This window comes from Pteropus medius, unplaced genomic scaffold (genome assembly GCF_902729225.1).
Source record: "Pteropus medius unplaced genomic scaffold, Ma_sr-lr_union100, whole genome shotgun sequence".
Classification (NCBI taxonomy): domain Eukaryota; kingdom Metazoa; phylum Chordata; class Mammalia; order Chiroptera; family Pteropodidae; genus Pteropus; species Pteropus medius.
The window spans coordinates 119394-147337 of NW_024344197.1; the positions used below are offsets into that span (position 1 = coordinate 119394).

A 27944-nucleotide genomic window follows, 5' to 3' on the forward strand; every position below is an offset into this window, starting at 1 on the left:
GGTAAAATATGTCTAGTTCAAATTGAGATATTCTGTGAAGTATCAGATTTTGAAAACTTAGTTACAAAAATATATGAAATATAGCAATAACTTTTATGTTATATGTTAAAATGATATTGTGATACATTGAGTAAAATGAAATATATTACTAAAATTAATTTCAACTGCTTTTTACTTTTTTAATGTGCTTTAGTAGAGCATTTAAAATACATATGTGGTTCACATTCTATTTCTGTTGGATAGCCTTTCAGTGGAATGTGTTTTAAGCTCCAATTTAATAGGGGGTTAATATTAATTAACCCATTTCCCGTTTGCCCCGGGAATACTTATTGGTGGTGCTTGTGGCAGCAGCATTTACCCCAAAATAACAGATTACAGTCCTAACCTTACCCCTAAAGTTTGCCATGAAATCACTTGCTTTTATTAATTATTTTCACATCGCTCTAGTATCTGGATAGTCTTTGGAAACAATTGACATCATTGTATTTATGAAATTCTGTTTTTAGTAGTGGTATTTCTATTTACAAAATATAGTAATTCTTGGTCACTGAAAATGTCAAATCCCAGAAAATGTAGCATTCCTATGCATGATGTTAAATTAACGCTGGCAAAAAGCTGTACTTCTTTTTTCTAAACGGGAAAAGGGTTAAAGGACAGCTTAATTTCTCTCTAGGTGAATGTCCTAAGTATTACTTACAGGTTAGTTGGTGGTATACATTTCTCTTACTGTTTTAAAGGAAATCCTTAGAGACTACAAAAAGAATCAAAGAATGAGAACTAGTTTTTTCCCGTTCTTTATAAATATCTCACGTGGAGTCTTGACAAATATTAGTTATAGCCCACTGCATTTCTTTATAACCCTACATAATTCTAGTTGTCATCAGTGATGAATTTCAGGAGACCAATGGTCAATAAACTTCTCTGTTATCGCAAAGGTGTTTGTTTCAGCCAGAACCTAGGAAACTGCGACATCAGTAATCCTATTACGTATGAATAAAGTTAATTACAGTTCAACTAACTAGTATTAGCAATGCTAAGAAATGGGAAAAGTTACTGAATTATCAAAAATAGGAAAAAGTGATTAGAGTCGATGTTTTCTACTTTTGTGATTATCAAAGACATTTTCACATCTATTTAACAGATATGTACTCTTCAGCACCTTTGGACTAATTACTCCTGTGGATCTGGGTTAGCTAGATGTACTTACTATTATTAACTTTGGCTTCAAATTTGGACCTTATAAAGTCAAAGAAATCTTTCTCCTTCTCTTTTTTCTTACCCTTTCTCATGATGAAAACTTGCTCTTTGCCACACTGCTATGCCCATAAGCAACTGGAGAGTAATAGTAATCTATTTTATATTAAGACTTCTATTGTAATTTGGATGTCGAATATTTTCATTATCCTAAATCAGTGATTTTTCAGACTTTTCCTTTAAAACAGTACAATCCTGCAAATCTTGCATGGAAGCCCAGTTATTAAAACAAACAAAAGCAGAGTTCTGTTTGAATTGGGGAACATGGGTGCGCTGTGTTTCCCACTGAAAAATTCCTTTCCCTGCTCCTTCCCTAGAAGGGCCTCTGAGCCACACTGTGGAATTTCTGTTTGGAACACAACTTGATAAACACTGATTCAGTGATCTGTAACAAGGAGGCCTGGATTGAGCTCTCTGGTGAAATGTTCAGTGCTTAGCATTACAACAACTAGGTTTAGTTTCAGAGTAATCTTAGTGTGTTGGAAAAGAAATCAGTTAGTAAAGTTGAGTAGCTAGAAGAGTAACAAAATAGGCATCAGTCAATCATTATGAGGCTTCAGTAGTGTAAAGGAAAAACTTCTAGATACCCATGAGTCAGCACATGGAATTAATAGGTTCTCAAAAAAAAAAAAAAAAAAGAAAAGAAATTTAATTAATTAGACAACAATAGAAAGTAAATACTCTTATTTCCATATCAAAGATGATATCCAGCTACACACCTTTCTCCCTGCTTAAGGAACATAAAATAGATGTAAGAGAATTTCTTTTTAACAATCAGACATTGAAAATGTACTAAGGAAGATCTTAAAGGCATTTCAAAGAGTTCTTTAAAATTAAAATGTATTTCCAGGTGTGCAACATGGTTTATATATTATCATGGCTAAAAATTGAGAAAATAAAATCAAGTCATCAAATATTTGATGAGCACTGGGATATATTAATAATTTAGTGTTTAATAAATATTTTTAATATATTACTGTTATTCTGTGATTAATGTCCAGTGTACCCTGACTTTCTGTAACATAATTAAGCTAACTATATCTAAACTTGAAGGACTTCAGTACTAAAGATTCAGATATGGTTTTCTAATTTAAAAGGATTCTTTTTACTCTTTTTTTTTTTTTTTTAATGCCTACAGCACTTGGTATTCCTAGGTGGTCTCCCATTCAAGTACTAACCAGGCCTGACCTTGCTTAGCTTCCGAAATCAGACAGGATCAGGCACATTCAGGATGGCATGGCTGTAGGCTCTACTCTTTTTAATTGTAGGTGCATCACTGACAAACGCTGATAACTTGTGTCCTTATCATCATAGGGTAGCTTGATGTAATGACCCATTTAAATCTTAGAAGTTTTATAATCATACTTGACTCTTCCAGTTGAGGGTATAACAAATTTACAAATCAAGTTTTTTATTGAAATAAAGGATGTTATGTAGAAGGTTAATTTTAAAAAAGCAATTGATTGTCTTTTTGAGTCCCCTGATTACCTTGATCTCTTTTTGGTTCTTTTAAAAATAAACACATTGCTCTAAAAATCATAATTTACTATCAGTGGTGAGTTTAAAGATTTATGGCCTTGGGTTTATTTTCATTCCAAAGCAAGCTTTCTTTCCATCTTCTAAAAATTAGAACTAAAGGGATATGAGAAATTAAAGGAACTAATATTTGTTGAAACCTTCTGTGTTCAGACAATCTTCTATGTGCTTTATGGATTTGATCTTGTTCAGTTGTTACAGCCCTATAAGATCGATGGGATTATCTCCATTTTAAATATGAGAAAACTGAGGTTCAGAATAAGTACCTTGGCCAAGATTACACAGGAAAGTAGTGAAGAGAATGCTTAAACTTTTTTCTGATTCCAGATAGTATTATTTTCACTGTCTTGGCCTGCTCATCAAAAGCCATTTCTACTTAGTGGTAGCACTAGTATAAGTAATAGTACCACTGATACTATTATAATAATTGATAGTAGTACTGCACATGCCATTCTACGTATAATTTTTATAATTAGGTTTTCGACGAGTTATGGAAAGACTTAAGAATAGCTTTCCCTTGATCATATAAATAATATACTTGTTATATAAATTTTAGAATATAAGAAAGTAAAAATCACCTGTGCTTTTCAAAGTTCTGTATAACATTATAAGTAATATGTTAATTCCAATCAAATACTCAAACTATAGCAAAATTAGATTTGAGGAAATAAGATAATTGAAGAGTGACATCTTTGTTCTCCCTTTTTCCCAATGCCATGAAAAATAAAAAGAGGCCATCCCCTTTAATAGATTACTTCATTCCCTTTTTAAGTTTCTCCATATTTTCAATTACTCCTCATGTCTACCACTGAAAGATAACAGTTATAATTCTAAAATAACCCTTCTTATCCTATGGTTAACCTAGTTAATGACATGTATCTTACTTCAGAAAGTATAATATGTAAACTTACATTTTCTAGATTATGGCAAATGAACTGCTTGGCCCATTGTCCCCCTCTTCTAGATTCCAGATTGAAGCAGACTGTGTTAAAATATGTCATTCCCTGCATTTGTCTCTACATTTCAAAATACACTGTTATAATGTGTTAACCATTGGTGACTATTTTAATGGCACATTAATAAACGACTGTACTTCAGCTCTCCAGTGGGAAGTATATTTGGTGTTATAAGATGTGGCAAATGTCATATTTTTACTATTTATGGACTTGCCCTTCTCTTGAAAACAGAAAAATAGAATTTGTGTGCTTTTCAAATTAGTTAGAGTAGTATTTATGAATAAATCAAAGATAAACCTATTTAATATAAGACAAAGAAAATTTACAGACTAATTAAAGATATTGGCTGTGTGAAAAGGCGAAGGTATTAAAAAAATTATGATAGCAGAAGTCCTATGAAGAATACATTTGTCAAGATAATCTGTATTTATTTAGCTTCCCTTGGTTTCCTGTTTCTAGTTCATAGTTCGTGGGGAGTTGCTTATGTCTGAAACTGTGAGTTCAAATGGAGTTTTGAAGCTCCATTTCTTCTATCCAGTCCCTGGATAGAAGAAATGGAGCTTCAAAAAAGAAAGAAAAGAAACAAAAAAAGAAAAAGTAATAGAAGTAACAGGGCTTTAGTCACCCCAGTCCAAACCTTAGTAGCTCTTTTCACAACTAGGTCTACAAATTAATTTCATCTTGTTATCTGGTATAAGCTCTACAAAGAATTACAGAAATCTTTTGGGAAAGTTGCAGTTAATCTAATAAATCAGCATTAGTTTCCCATTGGTATATTAGTTGCCACTGATGTTAGAAAGCCTCTCTTCTTCAAAATTTGGCCCATAGCATAGACCCCCTCCACATATTTACTGTCGGTATAGATAAGCACATATTCCCTGACTCAGGTGCCTTGTCTCCCAGGAGCTTCAAAAACACTACCTGGACAACAGAATGTGGTAGCCCTTAGTTTATACAGCAGGTCTCTTCACAGCAAATTGACAGCATTAAGAAGAGTGGCATATTCCTCTAACAGAGGACAGATTTGCTTAGGAACATGAGGAGAAAGGTTGTCCAGAGATCACATAACTTGTATGTTTTCCTGGTTCAGGAAATACAAGAAAGGTCAGTAGAAATTACAGAATACATGGCTCCAGGTTTTATAAAATTGAAGGGAAAGATTAAGGCAAGAAAAAGAAATACAGATGTAAGATTTCCCCAATCCCAGCTTTGAGGCTCTCCAATTATGTTGTTTTGCATCATTTGCTAGTTATTTCCTGTATGATTTCCTGGGGAGAAGGGTCTCCCAATGGAGGTCGTAAAGCTTCATACTTACGTTGCATCTCTTGCTCTTTCTCAATCTCTTTCATCATTCCTCTTTCCAATGTCTTGGCTCCTTACAATAGTGACATTGACTTTTCATTAGAGTCCTGTCTTATTTGTTGGTGTTTCCAGAAAAGGGATAGCTCCCTATATGAGTAATTCTAACTGGGCAGGTAACACTTCAGTCTTGACTCTTGTTTTTGTCTTCACCTTTCTCCATTTTTTCCCCAAAACTGGATTGCCAAGATGTGAGAAACTGTCTGCCCTTGCCATCCAGATACCTTTTCTTACTTGCAGTTGAATTCCAGCAGCAGGGCTACTACAAAACTGGAAAGGATTAGGATCTGTTCTGATCTGCCCCTGAGTCCATCCCTGTTAATTTAGAAAATGCCTTAGTGAACACTGATGGAAACGAATAGGGGACTCAAAGCAGCAGCACTGCAACTTCTCCCAGGTTGCCTGCAGAAAGGTTTCAAGGACTGCCATCAGCAGTGCCTCACAATAGGTGTCCCAAGGCATGAGGAGCAGCCGAGTGGGAGGAGGTGCCTGAGGCCATGGCACTCCCTTGGGAAGCAGTGATCATTTGCCCACATTATGCCTGTTCCATTAGTCCAACAGAGTCAAGAGGCAGCGCTCCATGCAGCAGCCAGTGTTCATCCTCCTGCATAGGGCTGTGGAGTGAAAACGCACTGTAGAGCACCTCGGTGCATTTTCGCAGATCTTTCCAAAGCCTTGGAAAATAACTCTTAAGATGGGTGATACAGACTAAGAACGAGAGCGTATGCACTCTTACCACATCCGAGCCACCCAGCAGTCCTGGGTAGCTTCTAAAAGGCATTTGAGGCCCTTAAGTTCCAAAGGAATAGAGCCGATGTCCCTCATTGAGATGAAAGTAAGTTGGTTTGAATGGCACTGTGGCTTCCGTCTCATTTTACTGTTTAGTAGCCTGACTCTTTGTTTCTCTTTCTTTCAAGTTATGAAGGCAACCATTCACCAACCTGATGTCTTTTATCCAAATTTCCAGACTCTCTGTTCCTTCCTGTTATTTCTGCTTCCCTAGGTGTTTTGTACGTTGGCTGTCATGGGAGTCTTAGAGGTATAATCCATATGAGAATATTCAAATAAGGCTGGCAGTTCCCTTTGTGCCAAAGGGAAGGTATCCCAAGATCCTAAAGCCACTGGGAACCATCCATCCAGGAAGTCATCAGCTCCTTCTAGGGTCCAGACTGAACAAAGAAGAGTGAAGGGGAGAGCAGGAACAACAGCAGAGAAGGGAGCTTTCAGTTTCTTAAGTCTTTCTTTATGACTGTTCAGTTCATTCTTATTTCCTGAGATCCAGAGACACCAATAATCCTTTTACTTCAAGTATGGTTTTTCCTAAAAATCTCTGTTAATATTCCAGTTTAAATTAAATTAAATTAATTAAAAGTGGCCCAACTCTTCCAACAAATTCACCGAGCACAGGACTCACTTGAGATATACCATCCTTATTACCAGATTGTTGAAATAAAAAATTAAGGCCCAAAGGAATATGCCAATTCATAAATATAGAATTAGCTATTTTTATTACTGGGGTGATGGGGGGTGGAACGTGAATGCATGCACATATGGCCCATAAGTGGCTATAGAAGTATAATGAATTTTCATCTCTGTTTATATGAAATTAAAGCTACAGTTCTTAAACAGCCTGCTTTTTTATTAAACTCATCAGATTGTTTTTTTGCACCAGTAGGTACATTGTGCTTACTCTGACATCCTGTTTTTCATAATATTTTATCAGGCTTACTCTGTTTTTATAATTCTTTATCAGAACCTCCTGCATTGCCCTTTATATTGTATTAAGCATGTAAGATTAGTCACGCCTTTCAGTATGCCTCACTCAGTAAGATTAGATTAACTTTAGGCTCCCACAACCTCTGCTGGTCTGTGGAAGTCCCATTGGCAGTTTGGAGCCCCTTGATAGTTGTCTGCTCAGGCTTTAATATTACTGAGGATGATTCTGGCCTTGGCCGGCAGGGACTTCCAAGGCAACAGCAGGCATTGGAGGGGCTCGATAAAGGGACGATTGGCTGGGAAAGCCCTGGAGACTCAGAGACTCACCCTGCGCATCCCTACTTATCTGCCTTTCCCTCCCCTGTAGAAGATAAGACATTATTAGCCTGTCCCTCATGTGAGATCTAAGGCTAAGTGGAGGATGAAAGCCAACTGCTAAGTTCATTAAATCTGATTTCAAATTACGTGGGGTTTTACTATACCTAGATGTGGAATACTATGTTTTAGAGAAAACACACCTTCAACTTTATAAATAATTGCCAGATTGCTCTCTTGAGTGGTTACACCAGTTCACACTCCCACCTGTAATATATGAATTCCTACTTTCACACATCCTTGGCAACATCTGGTGTTTGCAGACTTTGTTGTTCCCAGTCTGATAAGTGTGAAGTGCTGTCTCATTTTGGCTTTAATTTGCATTTCTTCACTATTGAGATCTTTTCATGTTTTTTGGTCATTTGGATTTCCTCTTCTGTGAACTCGCTGTTCATATATTTTGCTTAAAAAAAAAAAAAAAAAAAAAAAAAAAAAAAGCTAGTTACCCTTCTCGATATATGAAAGAGTACATTACATATTCTCAATACTAGCCTTCTGGTCCTGTGTGTTGCAAATAGCTTCTTCCAGCCTGTGGCATTTTTTGTTTTGTGTGGAATCTTTCGCATAAAGAATTTTTATGTGCCCCAGTGTACCAGTGTCTTCCTTGATAAAGCTTGTGGTTGCATGTCTTCATTAAGTAGTATTTTACTATTGTGATGAGTGCCTCCTATAATTTCTTCCAAGTTTTACAGGATTTCTTTTCATATTTAAATCTTTGAAGTATAAACAATTTATTTTTATGGGATGAGGTAAAAATATAATTTTATTTTTTTATTTAATAACCAGTTGTCCTAGTACTATTGTTGAATAGTCTCTTTTCTTCATTCATTTGTAATGTCACTTTTATCATTTATATACACATGTGTATATCGCTTTAGGCTCACTTTTCTGTTACATGTTTCCTTTTTTTTTTTTTTGTATTTACCTGTACCAATATAACACTGATTGGATTTCTGTAGTTTTATACTGTGTTGCTACCTGACGGGGAAGTTCTTACTTTTTTTGTTCTTCAAACTTGCTCAACTATTCTTGGCCTTTTTTTTTTCCATATTAATTTTAGAATCAGTTTCTCAAGTTCCATAAAAACCCTTTGAGGATCTTTATTGGAATTTTAGTGTACTATAGATTAATTTGAGAATTGCTGTCTTCATCAATTAAATCTTACCATCCATGAAAATGGTATATTGTTCCTTTTCCTTAGGTCTTCTCTTATGCCCTTTAATAAAGCTTTTTTATTTATTTATATTTTCTCTATAAATCTCTTGCATATTGTTTATCTTTAGATTTGTTTAGTTTTTGTTACTGTTACAAATGGGATTCTTTTCTAAATTAAAATTTTAATTGGTTTGCTGGTGTATATAGCAACACTAATTTTTGAACTAGAACCTTATATCTTTAATGTATTAACATTGTCATAAGATTTTATCTGTATGATACAGATTTCTTTTAATAATTTCATTTTTTCAGTTACAGTTGACATATAATATTAGTTTCAGGTTTAAAACATAGTACTTTAGACATTTATATAACTTAACAAAGTGATCACCCGATAAAACCCATCTGGCACCATACATGGTTATTACAGTATTATTGAGTATATCCCCTATGCTATATTTTAGATGCCCGTGACTATTTTGTAACTACCAATATGTATTTCTTAATCCTCCCCCTTTTTCACCTATCCTCCCCAACACTTTTTTCTAGAGTTTTGTTCTGGTCTTTTGCTGTCTTGTAGGCAGCATATGTAAGGGCCTTGTTTTCTTATCAGCTACCCTGTGTCTTTTGATTGGAGCATTTAATACATTTAAAGTAATCGTTGATAGATATGTGGTTATTACCATTTTATTATTCATATTTTTATCTTTTCTTTTTCTTTAAGAAGTTCCTTAAACATTTCTTAGAAATGTTTGATGCTGATGAGCTACTTTAGCATTTTCTTGTCAGGAAGCTCTTTATCTGTCTTTCAATTCTAAATGATGGCTTTGCTGGGTCGAGTAATCTTGGTTGGAAGTGCTTGTTTTTTGTCACTATTTTTGTGCCAGTCACAAAATAATTTGGCCAGTCACTTCTGGCCTGCAAAGTTTCTGTTGGTAAATCAGCTGACAGTCTTACGGGAGCTCCTTGTAGGTAACTAACTGCTTTTCTCTTGCCACTTTTAAGGTCTCTGTCTTTAACCTTTGGCATTTTTATTATGATGTGTCTTGGTGTGGGCCTCTTTGGGTTCATCTTTTTTGAGACTCTCTAAGCTTCCTGAGCTTATATGTCTATTTCTTTCACCTGCTTAGGGAAGTTTTCCATCATCATTTCTTCAAATAGGTTTTCAAATTTTTGTTCTCTCTCTTCTCCTTCTCGTTCCCCTGTGATGTGAATGTTGTTAAATTTGATGTTTTCCTGGGGGGCCCTTAAAATTTCCTCATTTTTTGGATTCTCTTTTCTTGTTTCTGTTCTGATTGGGTGTTTTCGGCTACCTTGTCTTCCAAATTGCTGATTCAGTCCTCTGCTTCATCTAATCTACTGTTGATTCCCTCTAATGTATTCTTTATTTCAGTTATTGTATTCTCCATTTCTGACTTTTGTTTTCTATCTCCATTGTTATGTTTCCTATCTCTTTGTTGACGTTCTCACTGAGATCACTGAGCATCCTTATAATCAGTGTTTTGAACTCTGTATTTAGTAAATTGCTTGTCTCCATTTCGTTTAGTTCTTTTACTGGAGTTTTGTTCTGGTCTTTTGCTTCTTTGCCTTTCAGTTTTGGCTACCTCCCTGTGTTTATTGCTGTGTAATAGGTAGAACTGCTGTGTTTCCCAGTCTTGATGATGACTTTATGCAGTAGATGCCCTGTGGGTTCCAGTGGCACAGTCTCCCTTGTCAGCTGAGCTAGGTGCTCCAGGTATGTCTCTTGTGTGGGTCGTATGTGCCATCCTGTTGTAGTTGAGCCTTGATTGCTACTGGCACATCAGTGGTAGGGATTGACCCTCAAGTTGATTCATTGTGCGGACTGGCCATGACTACAGTGGAGGAGCTGTTGTGCAGTGCCTCACCCTCCAGAGCAGGATGCGCTTTAGCAGACCTCTGGCACCTGCCAAGACTGCCCTTTGGGTGCATCATTTGTGGAGGTGATTGGGTGGTGCTGGCCATCAGGTATGTTGGTTCTGGGGCCTCTTGGAAGGGGCTCTGGTACAGGCCAAGGCCGCCCGCTGCCAATGCTCTTCCCAGGGCCACTTGGTATAAGCTACAGAGTGATCTGCAGATGGTTGCCTCTTGTGCTTGGAGGTCCCTGGGAGAGGTTAAGCTGTGAACTGAGGCTGGCTGCTGCTAGTGCTGGGCTTGGGGCCGCTTAGCAAGAAGTACAGGGCACACTGAGGCCAGATGCTGCTTGTTTGAGAGATTTTAGAAAAGTCCACAGCATGAGCTAAGACAGGCTATTTGTATGAAAAAGCCTCTGGAAGCGGCTTGGGTGGGCCCAGAAATTAGCGGGCGTGGGATCTCAGGGAATCACCAGGGCAGGGAAAATGGTGTTAGGTTGATGGAGACTCAGATGTGGTGCCCGCCTGTGTGTCTAGGCTGGTAGAGGGAGGGCTCAACAAAGGAACAATGGATACTGCCACTATTTCTGTCTGGGAGAAAGCTGACTCTCTAGCCCTTGTCTTGAAGTCAGACAATTTATTTCCTCCCTGTTTTTCCCCGGTACCTTTCATGCTGCTGCCCCAGTGAGCGAGTCCATGAGCGAGTAAGTCCATGTGTGAGCCCTTTAAGAGAAATGCGTGATACTCCAGCAGCCCTTCATCTGGCTCAGCCACAATCTCTGCTGGTTTTCACAGCCATAAGTTGTGGGGATGTCTCTCTCTGGCACTGAAACCCTAAGACAGGAAGCCTGATGTGGAGCTGGGACCCCTTGCTCCCAAGAGGGCAGGCACTTCAACTGAGATATCTCTCCCAATTTTTAACTGTCATGTGTGGGTATGGGACAAGCCCATTCTGTGTCTCTGCCTCTTCTACCAGTCTCATGGCTTTTTCTGTATGTTCTTATAGAACTTCCATTCAGCTAGTCTTCAGGCGATTCTCTATGATGGTGGTTCTGTAGTTTAGTTGTAATTTTGATGTCGTATGAAACAGATTTCTGATGTCTGTTGAAATAATTTTTTGCCTTAAAGTATTTTTTTTCTTATAGTAATAGATCTTTGCCCTTTTTTTCTTTTTTTTTTTGGTTTATGGTATGACTAATATAACAGTTAAAGATATGTGTAGCTGGAAATAAAAACTCGACTATAGTTTCTTAAACAAGTGGGGGGAGGTATTTTTTCTCAAATAGCAATATCAGAGATAGATGTGGGTCTATCTGCTCAGAAACCCAGGCTGTATATTTATTTCTGTTTATTGTTCACAGTGTGGCATCTTTCTTCCTCTTGCTTGTTTCCTTCCTATGAGGTTTTGTGGGGTGGGAGTCGGGTGTTGTGGGACGGAGGAGAGGATGATGAAAACAACCTTTATTGTCAGTATTGCATGATATAATATTCTCGTTTAGCATGTATAGAATCTTTGTCTCATGTTTCATAAAATTTACCACATTTTATGAAAGTTCTTACAGTAGCAGTCGCTATTACCAAATGAAGTCACTGGGAAGAAAATGCTTATGTAATTGTCTCTTAGAGCCAGAAGCAGTTCAATGCTCAAGTCTTAGTAAACCAATATCATTAATGACTAGCACATAGTAATATATTTAGATTTCAAAGCATTAATGCAAAATAAAATAGGTTTTAGCAAGTTGAGTTCTGTATTTAGGAATAGTTAGTATATATGTTCTCTGAAGGGATGCTACCATCAATTTCTGTAGTTTTTCAGAAGAGTGATTAAATATCAGTATTTTCCACGAAATCTAACATCACTTTGAATCATTTTCTGGGGCATTAGTGAGACTATCAGGTAGCCCTTCTTACCTAGAAAATGTGACTTCAAACTCCTCCATCCCTCGTCCCTTTCCCTGAAACTTCTAGTACATCCGATTTCACCTCTAATCTTAACCCAAACCATTAGAATGGGTGCATGAAACCATAAACAGTCCCTGTGGTTTGCATTTATAGCTTTCAGTATCTATAAAACAAGATAGTCTATTTCTGTTTTGTCCTTAAATGATCAATCATATTTAGAATGGTTTCAGTGCTTCCTAGGGGACCGCTAGAACAATATATTAATATATCAAATGTTGGATTTGTGCTAAAAGTTAACAAAGCATTTACCTACCTATTTCATTCAGCTCTTCTTTTGAGATATATGCATAAGAACTCCTTAGCTATAAGAAGTAAAGAATATGTATCTCCATTATAAATAATAAGTGGCACTTTCAGAGCTAAAACTGTAAAAGAATAATTATTACTTTCAAAGCAGGAGATTTTCTTTAAAAACATTAATTTTTTTTTCAATATTAGGTGAAAGTGTACAAGCAGAGCCTGGTGTTAGATAAATATTTGTTGAATGACTACACTCTTAGTTGGACATTTTCTTTTATGCACTAAAACTGCTAATCCAGTTTTGAATGCCCTTTTGTCGTCATTAATCCTTGTCCAACACAACAGTATTAAACAAACCAGGTGTCTTTTCATTGAAGGACATGGAAAGCGTTTTTTATGAGATTTAGCACTGTGCATGTATTTTTCCTTTCAGTGCATTTGTGTGCATTGTTTTACATGGGTCACTTCATAAATTTTGTGTACTACTTAATCATTATATTGAGTTATATTCATAAGAATTCTCAAGAAGGAAGTTTTTAGAAACTCCTAAGTATTCCATTCCACTGTTTTCATAGATTTTTTTCTATGGGACTTTATTTTTACATTTCACTGAAATTATTTTTGCTGTGCGTGAGGCCCCTTTCTTTTTTCCCATCCTTCCTGGTCAAAAAGATAATGTATCTGTCTGACTAGTTAACCTTTTCAACTTGACATTTGAACACTCACTTTTCTTTATTCTCTGTGCAATAATCATCCCGATTTTCTTATTTTTTTCTCAGAGATTTTCAACTCCTCAGTTATCTTATTGTTTCTCTGAGCTAGTCAACTGCATCTTAAATTTGAAATCTCCTATTACTATTGTAATTATGTGATCATTTCAGTTTATAAATTTGAATTAAATTAAATTTATGTTTTGTTGTGCTTTAAGTGTTCTAAAAATAATCTTTCAGCCATGGAAACAAAGAAGTATTTTCCTGCCGAGGAATAAAATTGGCAGTGGATTGGTTTTTGGAAAGAGGCCACAGAGATGTTACAGTTTTTGTTCCTGCGTGGAGAAAAGAGCAGTCCCGCCCTGATGCTCTCATTACAGGTAAATCCTGTTGTTTGTTCTTAGTGTCCATATAGACCTATGCAGGTCTCTGGCACTGTCAGGTATTTTATTCAACAATATGTTAATTTGTTTTTGTTTACTCAGTCTTTGTGACTGCCGCGTTGTCTTGGGTGGGACCTTAAATTTATTTTCAAGTTTAAAAACTATCTGTTTATGTTAACTAAACAACAATCCTTGCTACATATGCCAGTTTTTATTTTTTAATTTGAATACTTTTCACTTCAAATTTGTAGAATTCTGACCTTTGCAGACATACTGGAAATCAGGAGACCTAGATTCAAATCCAGGCTTTGCAATTTACTAGCCATAGGACTTTAAGCAACACATCGAATCTCTTTGGACCCCAATTCTCTCATCTCCTATAAGAATTTAGGCTAGGTGACAATCAAATTATAGTGACTCCAGGTCAAAAAATATCTGTGAGACTCGGGATATGTCGTCTGGTGTCAAATAGAAGGAAGTGACTCGATCCCAATAAAGTATCTTTATTTTGCATTACTGTGTAATTTCTAAATGTATGAGTTTCAGGCAAAGATGTTCTCTGTAACTATTAATTATTGGGTGCTGAACATTTTGCTCAAGTTAAATGATTCTCAGTCAGCATCCAACCCTTTTCACCCTCTCTCCACCTTCAACGTTAACAAAACCTGAGGAACCTGTGTGAAAAAAACATTAATAATTCAAATCACAAACAAATGGAGAGACTACCTACCTGAAGGGAAAGTTAATTTAAAACTATTTCTATCTATAATCATTAAATCATTAAGCTAGCATAAGAATAGATAGGCAACTTATTTATAGTGGAGTCCAGAGCCATGGAATCAGACCCTAGCCTATAGAAACTATAAAGTAGGAGAGGCAGGCAAAATTCAGCCAGTAGTACCAAGACATTGGATAACTCTTTGGAAAAAATATACATATTTAGATCCTTATCTTACACTATATAACAGTAAATTCCAGGTGGTGATTTTTATTGCATCAAAATGTAAACTTCTGTATTTGGAGAAACTTTCTTAAAAATGAGAAGTATTTTTATTTGCCTAAGAAAAAATGTAACAGATAAACAAAGAGTCCATATCCTTAACATAGTAAAGAGCTCATACACACTGGTCCAACACAAAGTTTTCCCCAGTATATAAATAGTAACATGGTAAGAATAGAGTAGTCACGGAAGAATGCAAGTGCCAAATAAGACCAAACAAAAATGTTCAACTTCATTAGTAACTAAAGAAATGTAAATTTAAACAAACATTATTTTTCACCCATCAGATTAGCAGAGATAAAAAACTGATAATACTCAGCTCTGAGGGAGTTACCACTGCGGTGCTGTGGAAACCTAAATCGTTACAACCTCTCTGGAAAAGTTTGAACTTAAAATGTTTATACTCTGGGATCTACCACTTCCCCTTCTAGGAATAATTCTCCAGAAAATAAGCAGAGGTACAGGTAAAAATTTATACCACCAAAATATTCAGTGCAATACTGCTTATAATAGGAAAAAATGGAAACAAACCATACATTCTTTAAAATAATGGTTCAGTAAATTAGTATATATTGATAGGATAGAATATGTATTAGAATATTTACATAGAATTTTTCATAATCTGTGGAAATGCTCTTTTACATAAAAGGCAGATTTTACTGTGTATGTATAAATACATATACATACATACATATGTACATCAGAAAGAAAAATATACACAGGAAATTACTAGAAGGAAATATGCTAAAATAGTAACAGTAATTGCCTCTAGGTTGTGGTTTTATGAGTGCTGTTTCTCACTACTTCTTAGTACTTTTCCTTACTTTACTAATTTGATACAAGGAATTTATAATACTTTAATAATCAGAGAGAAAAACTGGAAAAAAACTATTTAAACATGTAAGTGACTGGAAAGACTCTTGAGCACAAACGGAATGTGAGATCAAGAAAAGGGAAAATGTGAGTTGTGGCTAAGTTTAATTTTTAAAATACCAGCATGCCAGGTATCTGGAACACATCAGTATGCAGTTTACTTTGTATACAATTACTGTCAGAGGTTAGATATTTCCTCCCCAAGATAGTTATTCTCTTGACAAAAAAGCCTCAGCCAGGTAATACCTGGCAAATTTAATAGTCCAGTATTTTTTCACTGTACCAAAAAAGATAAGAAATATTTGAAAGTTCTCAGATATAGATTCAGACTAGCACTTTTGCCAGTCTTCCATTGATTTAACAAATACTTAATAAGCAAGTGCTGTGCTAGGAACTAGCGATTTGGTTAACTTACTAGCTCTACTGAACCAATATTTATTTAAGTTAGGATTATTTAGCTGTTAAAGAAATGCAAATTAAGCAAGATGATGACTATTAGGCCAGCACACTTGTTCCTCCAATCACTTGGAGGATCCAGACATATCATATATGAGTAAACACTCCCACAAATAAAGTACTGTGGATTATTCATGAACATAGACAGTAAATAAACTGTAAGACCTTAAAATATGCATCATTAAGTAGCTGATGTGTTCATTCCACAGACATTTTTGAGTATCTATTGGTGTGCTGAGTGCTGATGAATACAAAAATAAATGAGACATGGTGCTTGCCCTCAGAATGTTTATCAGGGGAACACACAAAATAACTATAAGATGACAAATCCTGTATTGAGACTGGGCTTTTGATTATGTATTGGTTTTCTGTGACTTTTAAAAGAGATCAACAACTATATACACTTATTAAACAAAATTAAGTTGAAGAACACAGTTTTGTTGAGAACTTTCCAGGCACTGTGCTAGGTGCTTTTACATGTAATAACTCATTGACTCCTCATGGCCTATGAACTGCACTTGAGGACATGAAGAAACAGGCTCAATAAGACTGATTGCCATATATAGAAATTAGCAGAACTGAGATTTATCCACGATTTGCTGGTCTAAAGACTCACATCTCTTCCACTTCTCTGCTGCTTTTCTAAACCAAAGTCCTGGTCTTAATGAACTCATTTATCAGGAACATCATGAAATCTATATGCCAATATTGGAGCCTCATACTCTGCTCATACTTCTGTTGTGGCAATAACAACCCTCATTACCTACTTTACACCTGTCCAATCCAGCACCCGAGACCTCCTTCAGGAAAGGTTATTCTTAATCTGAGTGGCGACTGACACCTTGCATTGCACACACCATGCGGTAGGCATGTAGTAACTGTCTGCTGAAGAGAGTTTAAAAAAAAAAGTAGCTGCAGTTAATAAGCAATGAGAAGTTGTGAGCCTTTTTTTTTTAATGGTGACATCTGTCAGCTTATACCTGGCACTCAGTGCCAGAATGTACAATGATGGGAAGACCAGGGAGTGGAAGAGCAAAAGTAGGAAGAAGGGATGGGTGAGAATTTTTATCATTAATCAAAATATGAACTCCTATACCTTTTTCTCTAAACCAACAAACAAGTCGAGTTACAAAGTACTCTAAGACTATGCCAACCAAAGAAAAAGTGAGCATCCGCGTACCTATCCTTTTTCTATCGATGGCTGTTTTCGCCACATAATCACTTCTAATCTCTTATTCATTCAGTCCAACCCCCACAAGAATGCTGGCCCTTGTTACCACATGTTTCCTAGGACAGGACACATTACATATAATGGCCATATCCACAACAGCAGTCCTGACTTCACCACTTTTCTCTTTGAGCCGTCTGCATTTTAAGACTATTTTGCTTTGCCACCTCAGCTACCTCTACTACTTTTCACACTCTCCCCCCATCACATCCACATAGTAAAGAGCTCATACACACTGGCGGGGAGGGAAATCAGTTGTTCACACCTGGGTCCAACACAACTGCTTTGTTGGAATGGCATTGTGCTAGGATTGTGTAAGAAGCTGTATGCATAGCGGTAGTGCTGGTGGCTCCAGCTCTCAAGCAGAACCTTTATATAATGAAATCAGAAGTTACTAGGATATATTTAAGTTTTATGCTTTTAAATTTTTTAAACTTTTAAAAGTTTTTGAAATTTTAAACTTTTTATATTTTTAAGTCCACTTTTTTGGCTATTTTTAAAGCCTTTATTATTGAAAATCTTGAAGGAAAAATATTGGAGGTTACACATTTACTATATCTACAAACTGCAAATCAAAATCTCTAATTAAATGATTATGTATATCTAGTTTATCTTATAAAAGTTCACATTGTATGAAAGTTGCTATATGTGTTGTGTATGTATTTCTTTCTGAAATTCTACCCTGCAGATCAAGAAATTCTTCGTAAGTTAGAAAAGGAGAAAATCCTGGTGTTCACACCATCCCGGCGCGTCCAGGGGAGGCGAGTGGTGTGCTACGATGACAGGTTCATCGTGAAGCTGGCTTTCGAGTCAGATGGTATAATTGTGTCCAATGATAACTACAGGGATTTGGCTAATGAAAAACCAGAATGGAAGAAGTTCATAGATGAGCGATTATTAATGTATTCATTTGTCAATGACAAGTAAGTAAAATCATTTACTTATAAGTAGTACTGCTTTCTTGAAAATTTAACTAGCACTGGCAACAACTACAGAAGCCCTCTCTTTTTGCCACTGACCAGGCCGAAGGCAGGTTACTTCCAACAACTGATTTCCCCACTAATCCTCAGTGGGAGTCAGAAAAACCGCAGTCATGCCTCAGGAGGCCTCTGTGAGTGACAGGCCCCTGCCATCCCCTATAGTTCACTAACAGAGCAAGTCTCTAAGACTCTGAGTAATGTGTAATAACTGACAGAGGGAGAATTTCTGTCTTCAAATAATGCAAATAAAAGTTTGAACATATTGACCCCCAGTGCACTACCTTTAAAAATCTACTTAGAGCATTGATAGTTTACTTAAATATATTTTAAATATATGATTTTTTTAAATGTTATATCAATGTAAGGCTCTAGTTATGATTAAGTAGAATGGATAAATGACATAAACAAGTGTGTCTCCTAAGAAGTGAATATATTTACACATATGTAGAAAAAGTTCACTTGTTGATAATCAAAATGCAAACTAAATCAACAATGTATATATTTTTTCTTCCATCTAATTGACAAAAATACTGTTGCACATGCCTTATGGTGTTAAAGATATAATAAAACTGATATACAGTTTGGCAAGATTTAGCAGAAGCCTTAAAAATATTTATACCCTCTTAAGCCAATAGTCTCATTTCTTGGGATATATAATAAAGGAAAATGACCAGACATATTTATTTCTGTTTTTTTTAATTGTAAGAATTTAAAGGCAACTAAAGGTACAATAGAGAAACCAATTAAATTGCAATACATCTCCTAGTGGAATATTGTTCAGCTGTTCAGAATTCTGATTATGAAAAGCTATTAAGAAACATGGAAAAATATGTTAAAAAGACAAAAAATATGTGTTTGTAAAATGGTGTATGCATACAGAAAAATGACTAAACTACAACACATAAATGGAAAATAATTGTATTAAGACTACAGAATTGAGTGACTATTTTCTATTTTAAACTTTCAATGTTGCCATGGTGTTTTTATATTAATATGAAACACTATATTTGCCAAGTGTTATTACTCAGCCATTTTAACACTCCCTTAAGAGTTTATACATTATTCACATTTTATGGGTAAATGCTTGGGTTTTTTTTCAAGTTCAAACAGTGGCATAACTACTAGAACTCTTCAGTTACAACTGCTTTTTATTATGCATGCCATGAATTCTTCCTTTCATTGGACAATCAATCCAAAATAATAAGTTTATTTCCTTAAGACATAATTCTTTCTCAGCTGAGAAGCACCTGAGTGAGAAGAGGATGAACTGTGGAGTTAGATATAATTGAATCTTGACTATACCATGTGAACTTAGATAAAAGTAACTTAATTCATCGAAGCCTAAATTAGAAATGTGTATTAATCTATAAAGTGGAGCTAGTACATCAGAGATCATGCTAGGATGAAATGAGATAATGTGTGCACAGTATCTGACACACACTAGGTGTTTGGCTGGTTTCAGCTTTCTCCCTCACTTTTTCCTACCTCTCCCTTCTCCCTCAGCCGTCCCTCCTCACTCCCCACCTGCTTCATACTACTTCACAAGATTGATGTCTACAAAACTCTCCTAAAATGTCACTGTGATCATTTTCTAAAGTTCCTACAAAATCCTAGGACAGAAGAAGGAAGAAATAATTAGAACATGCTAGCCTCAAAATTCATTTGAATCAGAACAAATATGAGTTCAGCTTAAAACATTTTAATTTTGTTTTCATTGAGAAGACAGTTTCATGTACTGATTTTTCTTTCCTATAAATGTTGAATCAAAATACTTGAATTAAAATTGCAAGAAAAAAATATCTTAGATAAATAAACCTTTACACCGTCTTTATAATTAAATTAGCAACCTCCTTTCTTGGGTATTATTTTGTATTTTATCCATGACAGGTTCATGCCCCCTGACGACCCTCTTGGCAGACATGGCCCAAGCCTGGATAATTTTCTGAGGAAGAAACCTATTGTTCCCGAACACAAAAAGCAGCCTTGTCCATACGGTAACTTTCTTTATGAGTATTTAATATATGCCTTTAGAACACAATATGTTGTTAAATGTTTGTTAATAAAGATAAACATTTTTAATTTTGAATGGCATGGTATATCCTTCTTTTGATTATAATTAAATTTAAAAGCCATGAAAAAAAATATTATTTTTACCTAGTTTGGTTCAATGCAAATGCAGTTCCCTGAATTTCCCTGAGATCCAAAAACTCAATTACTTCTACATGAAGTTAGTTTTCAGGTAGATAAAAATTTAGAGTTCTTACAGCTAGACATACATCAGATGAGCATGGTTTTATCACATTACAGCAATACATTTTTTTTTTCAAAACAGAATGTCCTACCTACTTATAAAATCATACAGGGAGTGAAAAAGCAGGTAGGAATTGAGGACACAGGATATTAGCCAAAAATTCTAGAAGTGATTGTTAATCATTTGGCCAGCTTTCTTACTGCTGTTAATAGTACTGAAGTGGGAAGACTGAAAGGTGACATTTCTTACAAGGAAGGACCGGAGTGACGCTCAGTATACCTCCCATTTCTGCCTTCATTTCTTTCACAAATTAAAGTAGTAGTGCCAAACTGAGTTTTCAGAATCCAGTGATGTGCTCCTTTGCCTAATTATTTTACTCTCCATAGGAAAGAAGTGTACCTATGGACACAAGTGCAAATATTATCATCCAGAAAGGGGCAGTCAGCCTCAGCGGTCAGTGGCTGATGAACTCCGTGCCATGTCTAGAAATACAGCTGCTAAAACTGCAAATGAAGGCGGACTGGTGAAAAGCAACAGTGTTCCCTGCAGCACTAAGGCTGATAGCACTTCTGATGTCAAACGAGGTGCTCCAAAGAGGCAATCGGATCCAAGCATTAGGACTCAAGTCTACCAAGACCTAGAGGAAAAGCTTCCCACCAAAAACAAATTGGAAACCAGGTCTGTACCTTCCTTGGTTAGTATACCGGCCACTTCTACTGCAAAACCCCAAAGCACTACATCTTTAAGCAATGGCCTTCCATCTGGAGTTCATTTCCCACCTCAGGATCAAAGACCACAGGGACAATATCCTCCAATGATAATGGCAACCAAAAATCATGGAACGCCAATGCCTTATGATCAGTATCCAAAATGTGACTCACCTGTCGACATTGGATATTATTCCATGTTGAATGCATATTCAAATCTGAGTGTCTCAGGCCCGCGAAGTCCTGAAAGGCGTTTCTCTTTAGACACAGATTATAGGATAAGTTCTGTAGCTTCTGACTGCAGCAGTGAAGGGAGCATGAGCTGTGGGAGCAGTGATTCATATGTGGGGTACAATGACCGGTCCTATGTCAGTTCTCCTGACCCACAGCTAGAAGAGAATTTAAAGTGTCAACACATGCACCCTCACAGCCGCCTTAATTCCCAACCCTTCCTGCAGAATTTCCACGACCCCTTAACCAGAGTACAGAGTTACAGTCATGAAGAACCAAAGTACCATCATAAGCCTCCTCTTCCACATCTGGCTATGCATCTGCAGCACCCAGCTGTGGGAGCCCGGTCCAGTTGTCCTGGCGATTACCCCTCTCCTCCAAGTTCAGCACACTCTAAGGCACCACACCTAGGGCGATCCTTAGTGGCCACAAGAATAGACAGCATTTCTGACTCTCGGCTGTACGATAGTTCTCCTTCAAGACAAAGAAAGCCTTACTCCCGCCAGGAAGGGCTGGGAAGCTGGGACAGGCAGAGTTATGGGATCGATGCATATGGCTATCGGCAGACTTACTCCTTGCCTGATAACTCTACACAGCCATGCTATGAGCAGTTCACCTTCCAGAGCCTTCCTGAGCAGCAGGAGCCGACATGGCGAATACCGTACTGTGGACTGCCGCAGCAAGATCCTCCGAGATACCAAGACAACCGAGAAAAGATATTTATCAACTTGTGCAACATCTTCCCACCTGACCTTGTGAGAATTGTCATGAAAAGGAACCCTCACATGACAGATGCCCAGCAGCTAGCTGCAGCCATTTTAGTGGAGAAATCACAGCTGGGTTATTGAAAGATGATGCATCTTTGTGGTGTTTAGTAGTTTTTTGTTCAGCTCAAATGCTGAGGGAGGTTTGCTACAATAGCACATGTGATCTCCTTCTCAGCAAGGAGGTTATATAGTATCCATTTATGTGAAATACTGTATCATGGAATCTGTATGTATAGCCCCACATAGTGGAAGTATCACGGGATTGCTTTACATTCAAACTTTTTTTTAACATTTCCTTTTTAAAGCTATATCCTTGGCTGGAAATTTTTCCAGTTTGATTTATTAAGTGTATCTGTGATCTTTGATATTAATCTTTGGTGCATCAGGGGTTTATATGCAGCACTTTTTATCCTTATTTCATGTTTTATTAACTTGGTGTTTCTCTCTCAATTGCAAGCAATTACAATACCTTCAGAATGTCGAACATTTGACTAGACCTAACAAACTATTTTTTCAAGCCAAGCTTAATTGGAATCTTTTACAGCTTTTTAAGTTATTTTTATTTGGGGAAAGTGGGCTTCTTTGTGCTATAATCATTATTTATAGAAACAAAGATATACTAAAGCACTGACTTTATATTTTAAACAAAATGTCAGTTACCAGTTTATACGGAAATGGGTAACACTATATATTAGAATAATTTACAATATGGCACTTTTCATTGTTTTATTTTTGTTTGGATTTTTTGTCTGTTAAGTAATTAGTTAATTTAATATGGTTGATTTAAAGGAAAGCAGATGCAATCAATGGAAAAAATTGTTTCCATTTTTTTATAAATAAGGCAAAAGCCGTAACTGTTAACAGTTTAGAGCTTTGTTATCCAGCTATGATGTGCTTCTAGATAGTAGAAATGGAATTGAATTCCTAGATTCCCATTGACCTGTATTTTTAACGTGTTTGTCTTTTTGTTTGGGGGCACAACAATACTGGATAAAATAACCTTTTCGCAGTACTTGCCTCTTTTTAATGAATCTAATTATTCTCAATGCAACTTTTATATTTAATATGCTCTTTAGCTTTCCTGCTATTTATCAAGGCTGGCCTGAGGTGGTTTTATGTGTTGAGGATATGCAACATTTATCGATACTGCACTATGGAAATGGTGATGGAGGAGTTGTAAATGGTAACTTAAAATTTTTGTAAGATACTGTATATTTTCCATTTTCCTGGAGGTAGTTTTTTGAGGGGCCTGTTATATTATTAAGGCCAGATTCTTGCCACAAATAGTGTAGTTTTAGATACAGACTAAAGTCTGTTTTAGTATTAGTAAGGGATATTTCTGGTTTTAAAGTCATGGGTTTTGCTAGATGCAGATTCATTTTTGTCAGTTAGAAGATAGATACTGCAATCAGTGGCAGACAGTTGTGCGATTGACACGATTTCTCTGTTGCTTCCAGGTTTCGAATTTTACATAGTATAACAGAGTCGTTCCGATCTGTTTCTGTAGTCTGCCAAGATGCCCTGGTTATTCTGATTATTCCATGTGCTACAGTTTGAAGTAAAGCCCTGAAAAACCAGAAAGTACCTTTTACTGTTGATACAAATTGTATCTTTTTAACTATAAGAACTATTTTGATTTGTAGATCTAGTTAAAACACAAATGTGTAACTATGATTAGACTTTTGGGCAACATTTTATCCCTTATTTAAATACCAATTTTTAAAGTGAAATTGAGGTCTTGAATAGGGTAGAAAATTAAAGTAATAATTTAGGAAAATAGAAGTGTCTGTCCTAGTTTTATATATTAAAATATATTAAATAAATTTATTGACATTTTCTTTCTCCTAAAACTTATCTAGTGTGAACTTAAAATAAAGGTAAAATGCTGCCTGAAAATAATGTCCAAGCACCTTTGACTAGGATAACATTTTCACTACTTGTGCAACACTGTGTGTTGCATGAAGTAGGATTTGGGTAAACAGTAAATGCTTCTAAAAGGCATTGTGCATATTGACATATCCAATAATCTGAACCGTGTTCAGCAAACTTAATTCAGGAAAGTGGTGTTCTACACAATTATCGCTGTTGTTTTTGAGGTGAGTGTGGCACTCATCTGTACCCAGAAATAATACAAATGATGCCTCATAAACCATTCCGAGTGGTGTCTGTCTGAGAGCAACCCCACTCACTTGTGAAATTGTTCTCCTTGATTTTGTTGGTCACTGTCCGTAGAACAAGCTTAAATGTAGAGGCTAAACCAGTGCCAAAAATAGGGTTACAAATGTGTAGTACCTTTAATTTTAGTCATAGTCTATGCCTTTTTTGTTTGTTTGTTTTAGTATGAAATCATTTTTAAATTGTACATATTATAGGTTTGCTTCCATTTTCTTAATTTTAGCATTTTAATTTGAAGATTCTGCCAAACTACTAGATTTATTTAAATGAGATCTTAGGTGAAGTGTATATCACACCTTTAACCTTCTAATATTTTTAGCTGTCTTTCATTGCTTCATGGATTTTAGACTATGGGAAATAGTTGTAGCTTGCCACCACCTGTCCTGAAGCGAATAGCTCTGAACTACCCACACTGAAGTTCTTCAGTATAATTGTGAGTTAAGATACAGCTGTGTTCTTCTGTCAGGAGGATAATTTTTTTTTTTTTTTGAAGCACCAGTGTTGCTTTCAGAGCTTAAGAATCATATTTAGCAGACTTAGGTACAGCAAATTCGTAATTATCTAAAGCCGTAAGTAAAAGGATCCATCGTTAAATCCATAGCTAATTCCAGTCCTTCATTTTAGCCAAAATTTTCACCTTAATCATATCTTTTACCAGACTTGGTGATAAATAACCAGAGAGATGCGTGTTAGTGAGTAGTAGTGAAACTACCAGGAAAAAGGATTCAGATTGGAATATTCTGCCCCTGAATAATTGAGGGTTGACTGTACTTTACACAGTAATTACCCGGTTCATTGTCTCTGTGTCTTAGTACAGAGGGAATAGTACCCAGCTGGCCAAATACTGGCCCTTAGTATTTCCTCCTTTCTTGCATGTGATACATAATTTTCAGTCTCCTTTTTATGATCTCTATATCCTGATAGTTTCTCATTGACCTAAACATTTGAGAGAAATGCACACCAGTATAAAATATTTGATACTGGTAGAAACTCGAACTTCGTGTTTTTATGAAAATTCATTTATGAGAATATGTAATATAACTAAAAAGAGCATTTTTGTATATATACATACATGCATACATATTTGTTATGAAGTATTAACAATGGGGGAGGTGTTAGGTTTTTGATGGCTAACTTTTCCTTAATTGAACTATGTTTCCTTGAGTTGTAGACAATCAAGTCTGGAGTCTAAATGACCAATGATAAGATTTAGAACCACTTGAGTGGAAAGCAACTCTTCACTGGTTTTATTCCTGGTATTTTTAAAGAATTATTTTGATAATTTTAATAGAATGTGTAATTTTAAAACATACAAAAGACCTTAAAGTAGTGATTATACAGATAATTATTTAACATGTCTTTTATGGATGTATCTATATGTATATAGACAGTAATATATTTATGAAACAAATATACTTTGATTATGTTGTAGCTATTAGTTTGCAATAGGTGGGAGGGTGGCTCTGGCTATGTATGTGTGTGTGTCTTGAAAAACTCTTTTTCCCAATTGGATGGCATTTACACTAAGATATTTGTACAGTTTTCTAGCCATTGTGTTAAGAGTATGGCTCTTCCATTTTATTATCATTCAGCTCCTGGAGAATTCCTGGGTGACCTGCTATCAAACAGATTATGGCCAGAGAGAATGCTTATGTTCCAAATATACTAAACATAGGAACTTAGCTAGGATATTGAGCTTCCTAGGCATACACCAACAAATAAAATGAAGTATAAAATATGTGAACAGTACACATGCATTAGGACAAGAGCAATCAGAGTGTTAATAAAAGAGAAACATGCACTATTTTAGGTTGGTCTGGGAAACCCCCTAGGGCAAGGGTTGACAGACTTTTTCTGTAAAGTATCAGATAGCAAATAATTCAGGCTTTGAGAATTTTTATATGTTCTCTATTCACTTCTGCCCTCACAGCATGAGAGCAGCCTCAGACAGGATGTAAATGAATGGGTGTGGCGGTATGCCTGTAAAACTTTATTTACAGAAACTAGCAGCTGACCAGATTTGGCCTGTGTGCCACAATTTGCTAATCCCTGTCCTAGAGGGAGAAAAACAGACACATTAAGCATTAAATCCTGATCTGTTAATATAAGAAATAATTATATTTCAGTTGACATTAAAACCTTTTATTGCCTTCAAAAGATTGTGAGATAGTCATATTAAAGCATCTTAATTCACTTATGTTTTTACCTGCTCACACCCATTATTTGAGAGATTTCTTACATTTAACTACCAAAAATTCTGTAAAAATGTTGTAATAAGTATTGAAATTTTTTAATGAACTTTGTATCTTTATTGATAAATGGGAATTCCCTACCTACCTTTGTTTCTTAAGGGCCTCATGGACCAAAAATTCTGTTGGGTTCTGAAAATTAGCATATAATTAGACACAAAATATTTTAAAGACTGTTTTTATCAGTTACATTTTTCTGCCGGTTTTTGACTTGTATAAAAATGACAAATCTGCCCTTCTTTAAAAATGGTTTTAAAGAAGATAAATATATTGTAATTTCACATACTGTAGCTTTATTCTGTAAGGTTAAAAATTGTGACTAGTGTAATCGTAGCTATAATATGAGTGTCTTTGCTGTATCGATGACTCTATAGGAAACAATGTGTATCCCTGCTTTCGCTGTCCAAATCTTTAGTATAGATTTTTTTTTTTTTTTAAGCACCTTAGGACTGTCCTTGGTGAATGCTATTTTTAACAGATCATGTGTAGTTTTAAATTCATTGGAAGTAAACACTGCTGAGCATGTTCATTCACAGTGCTTTACAGATTGTTACATCGATAACATCATTTCCATTAGTTTTGAACATTACATTCACTTAAGTAGTTATCCTTTCTCTTAAAATCAGAATACAACTCTAGCTTTTAACAGTTCCTGGTTACTTATTTTTTTCCTTTAATGCCATCTGTTAACCTGCTTTTTTACTTCTGTTAACAATAATACTGCTTGTGTTAGTGGCTTTTTCTCTAAGGTCCTAAGTCTTTCAGATTTAAAAACAATTTAAAGTTTTGACCATTTGGCAGTAAAAAGAAATGTCTGAATATTTTAATTTAGTTGGATAAATTTATAAAGTTTCACTTTCTAAACCATGTACCAAATTTGCCAATTTTCTGTCCAGATGCTATTTCAGATAAATAACAAATGGTGGTTGTTCATTAACACTTTTGACCCCTTTCTTAAAGCAGCTTATGTCTCAAGGGAAAAAGACATTGAAGAGCAATGGTTTGCTTTTATAAAAAATATGTTTCAGTTTTCCTTAGATTTTTTGAAATTATTAATTTCCTAGCTGACACAAAATACCCACAAACATGCAAACTTCTGCAGACACAGACATAGCATTGCAAGTGAACCAGATTACTGATTTTATCTTTTCCTTTTAGGTTTTTTCCCTCTCCCACTATGGTTGTATCTTGATAGAATTTCCAATTTGATCTTTCAGACTTTTCTTATAGGAAAATAAGGCAAAGAATATGTTTAGAACAACCATCCGATAAACCGTTGTGATTCTGTTTATCCACTGTCTGTTCTGTGTGTTTCTGTAATGGAAGTTTTACAACTCCAAAAAGCAGTATGTTAGACCAACTGGAAATCGTATCAAAACAGCTATGTGATTCTGCCACTGAAAAAAAAAATTAAAAAATTCATTTTTTTATGGTGGTTTGTTTTTGTTTCATAAAGAAATGGACCTCACGCAGCAGCACAGATGCTAAATAAGTAAAAGCATCCTTCTCT

The 27944-nt window shown here is 35.7% G+C and overlaps 1 protein-coding gene and 1 pseudogene across 3 annotated transcripts in view; one reads left to right on the forward strand and one right to left on the reverse strand.

Moving 5' to 3' along the window:
• The window catches only part of ZC3H12C (zinc finger CCCH-type containing 12C), a 56417-nt gene extending 28553 nt beyond the window's left edge, over positions 1 to 27864 (forward strand). For all 3 annotated transcript variants that reach the window (XM_039868708.1, XM_039868710.1, XM_039868709.1), the window contains exons 3-6: positions 13375 to 13514; positions 17763 to 17997; positions 19942 to 20048; positions 20692 to 27864. In XM_039868708.1, the coding sequence (XP_039724642.1) occupies positions 13375 to 13514; positions 17763 to 17997; positions 19942 to 20048; positions 20692 to 22091 (1882 nt within the window). In that variant the 3' untranslated portion in view covers positions 22092 to 27864. The remainder of the gene's footprint in view (positions 1 to 13374; positions 13515 to 17762; positions 17998 to 19941; positions 20049 to 20691) is intronic.
• LOC120607123 (uncharacterized) lies at positions 2384 to 2502 on the reverse strand (annotated as a pseudogene).
• Positions 27865 to 27944: the final 80 nt, after the last annotated feature.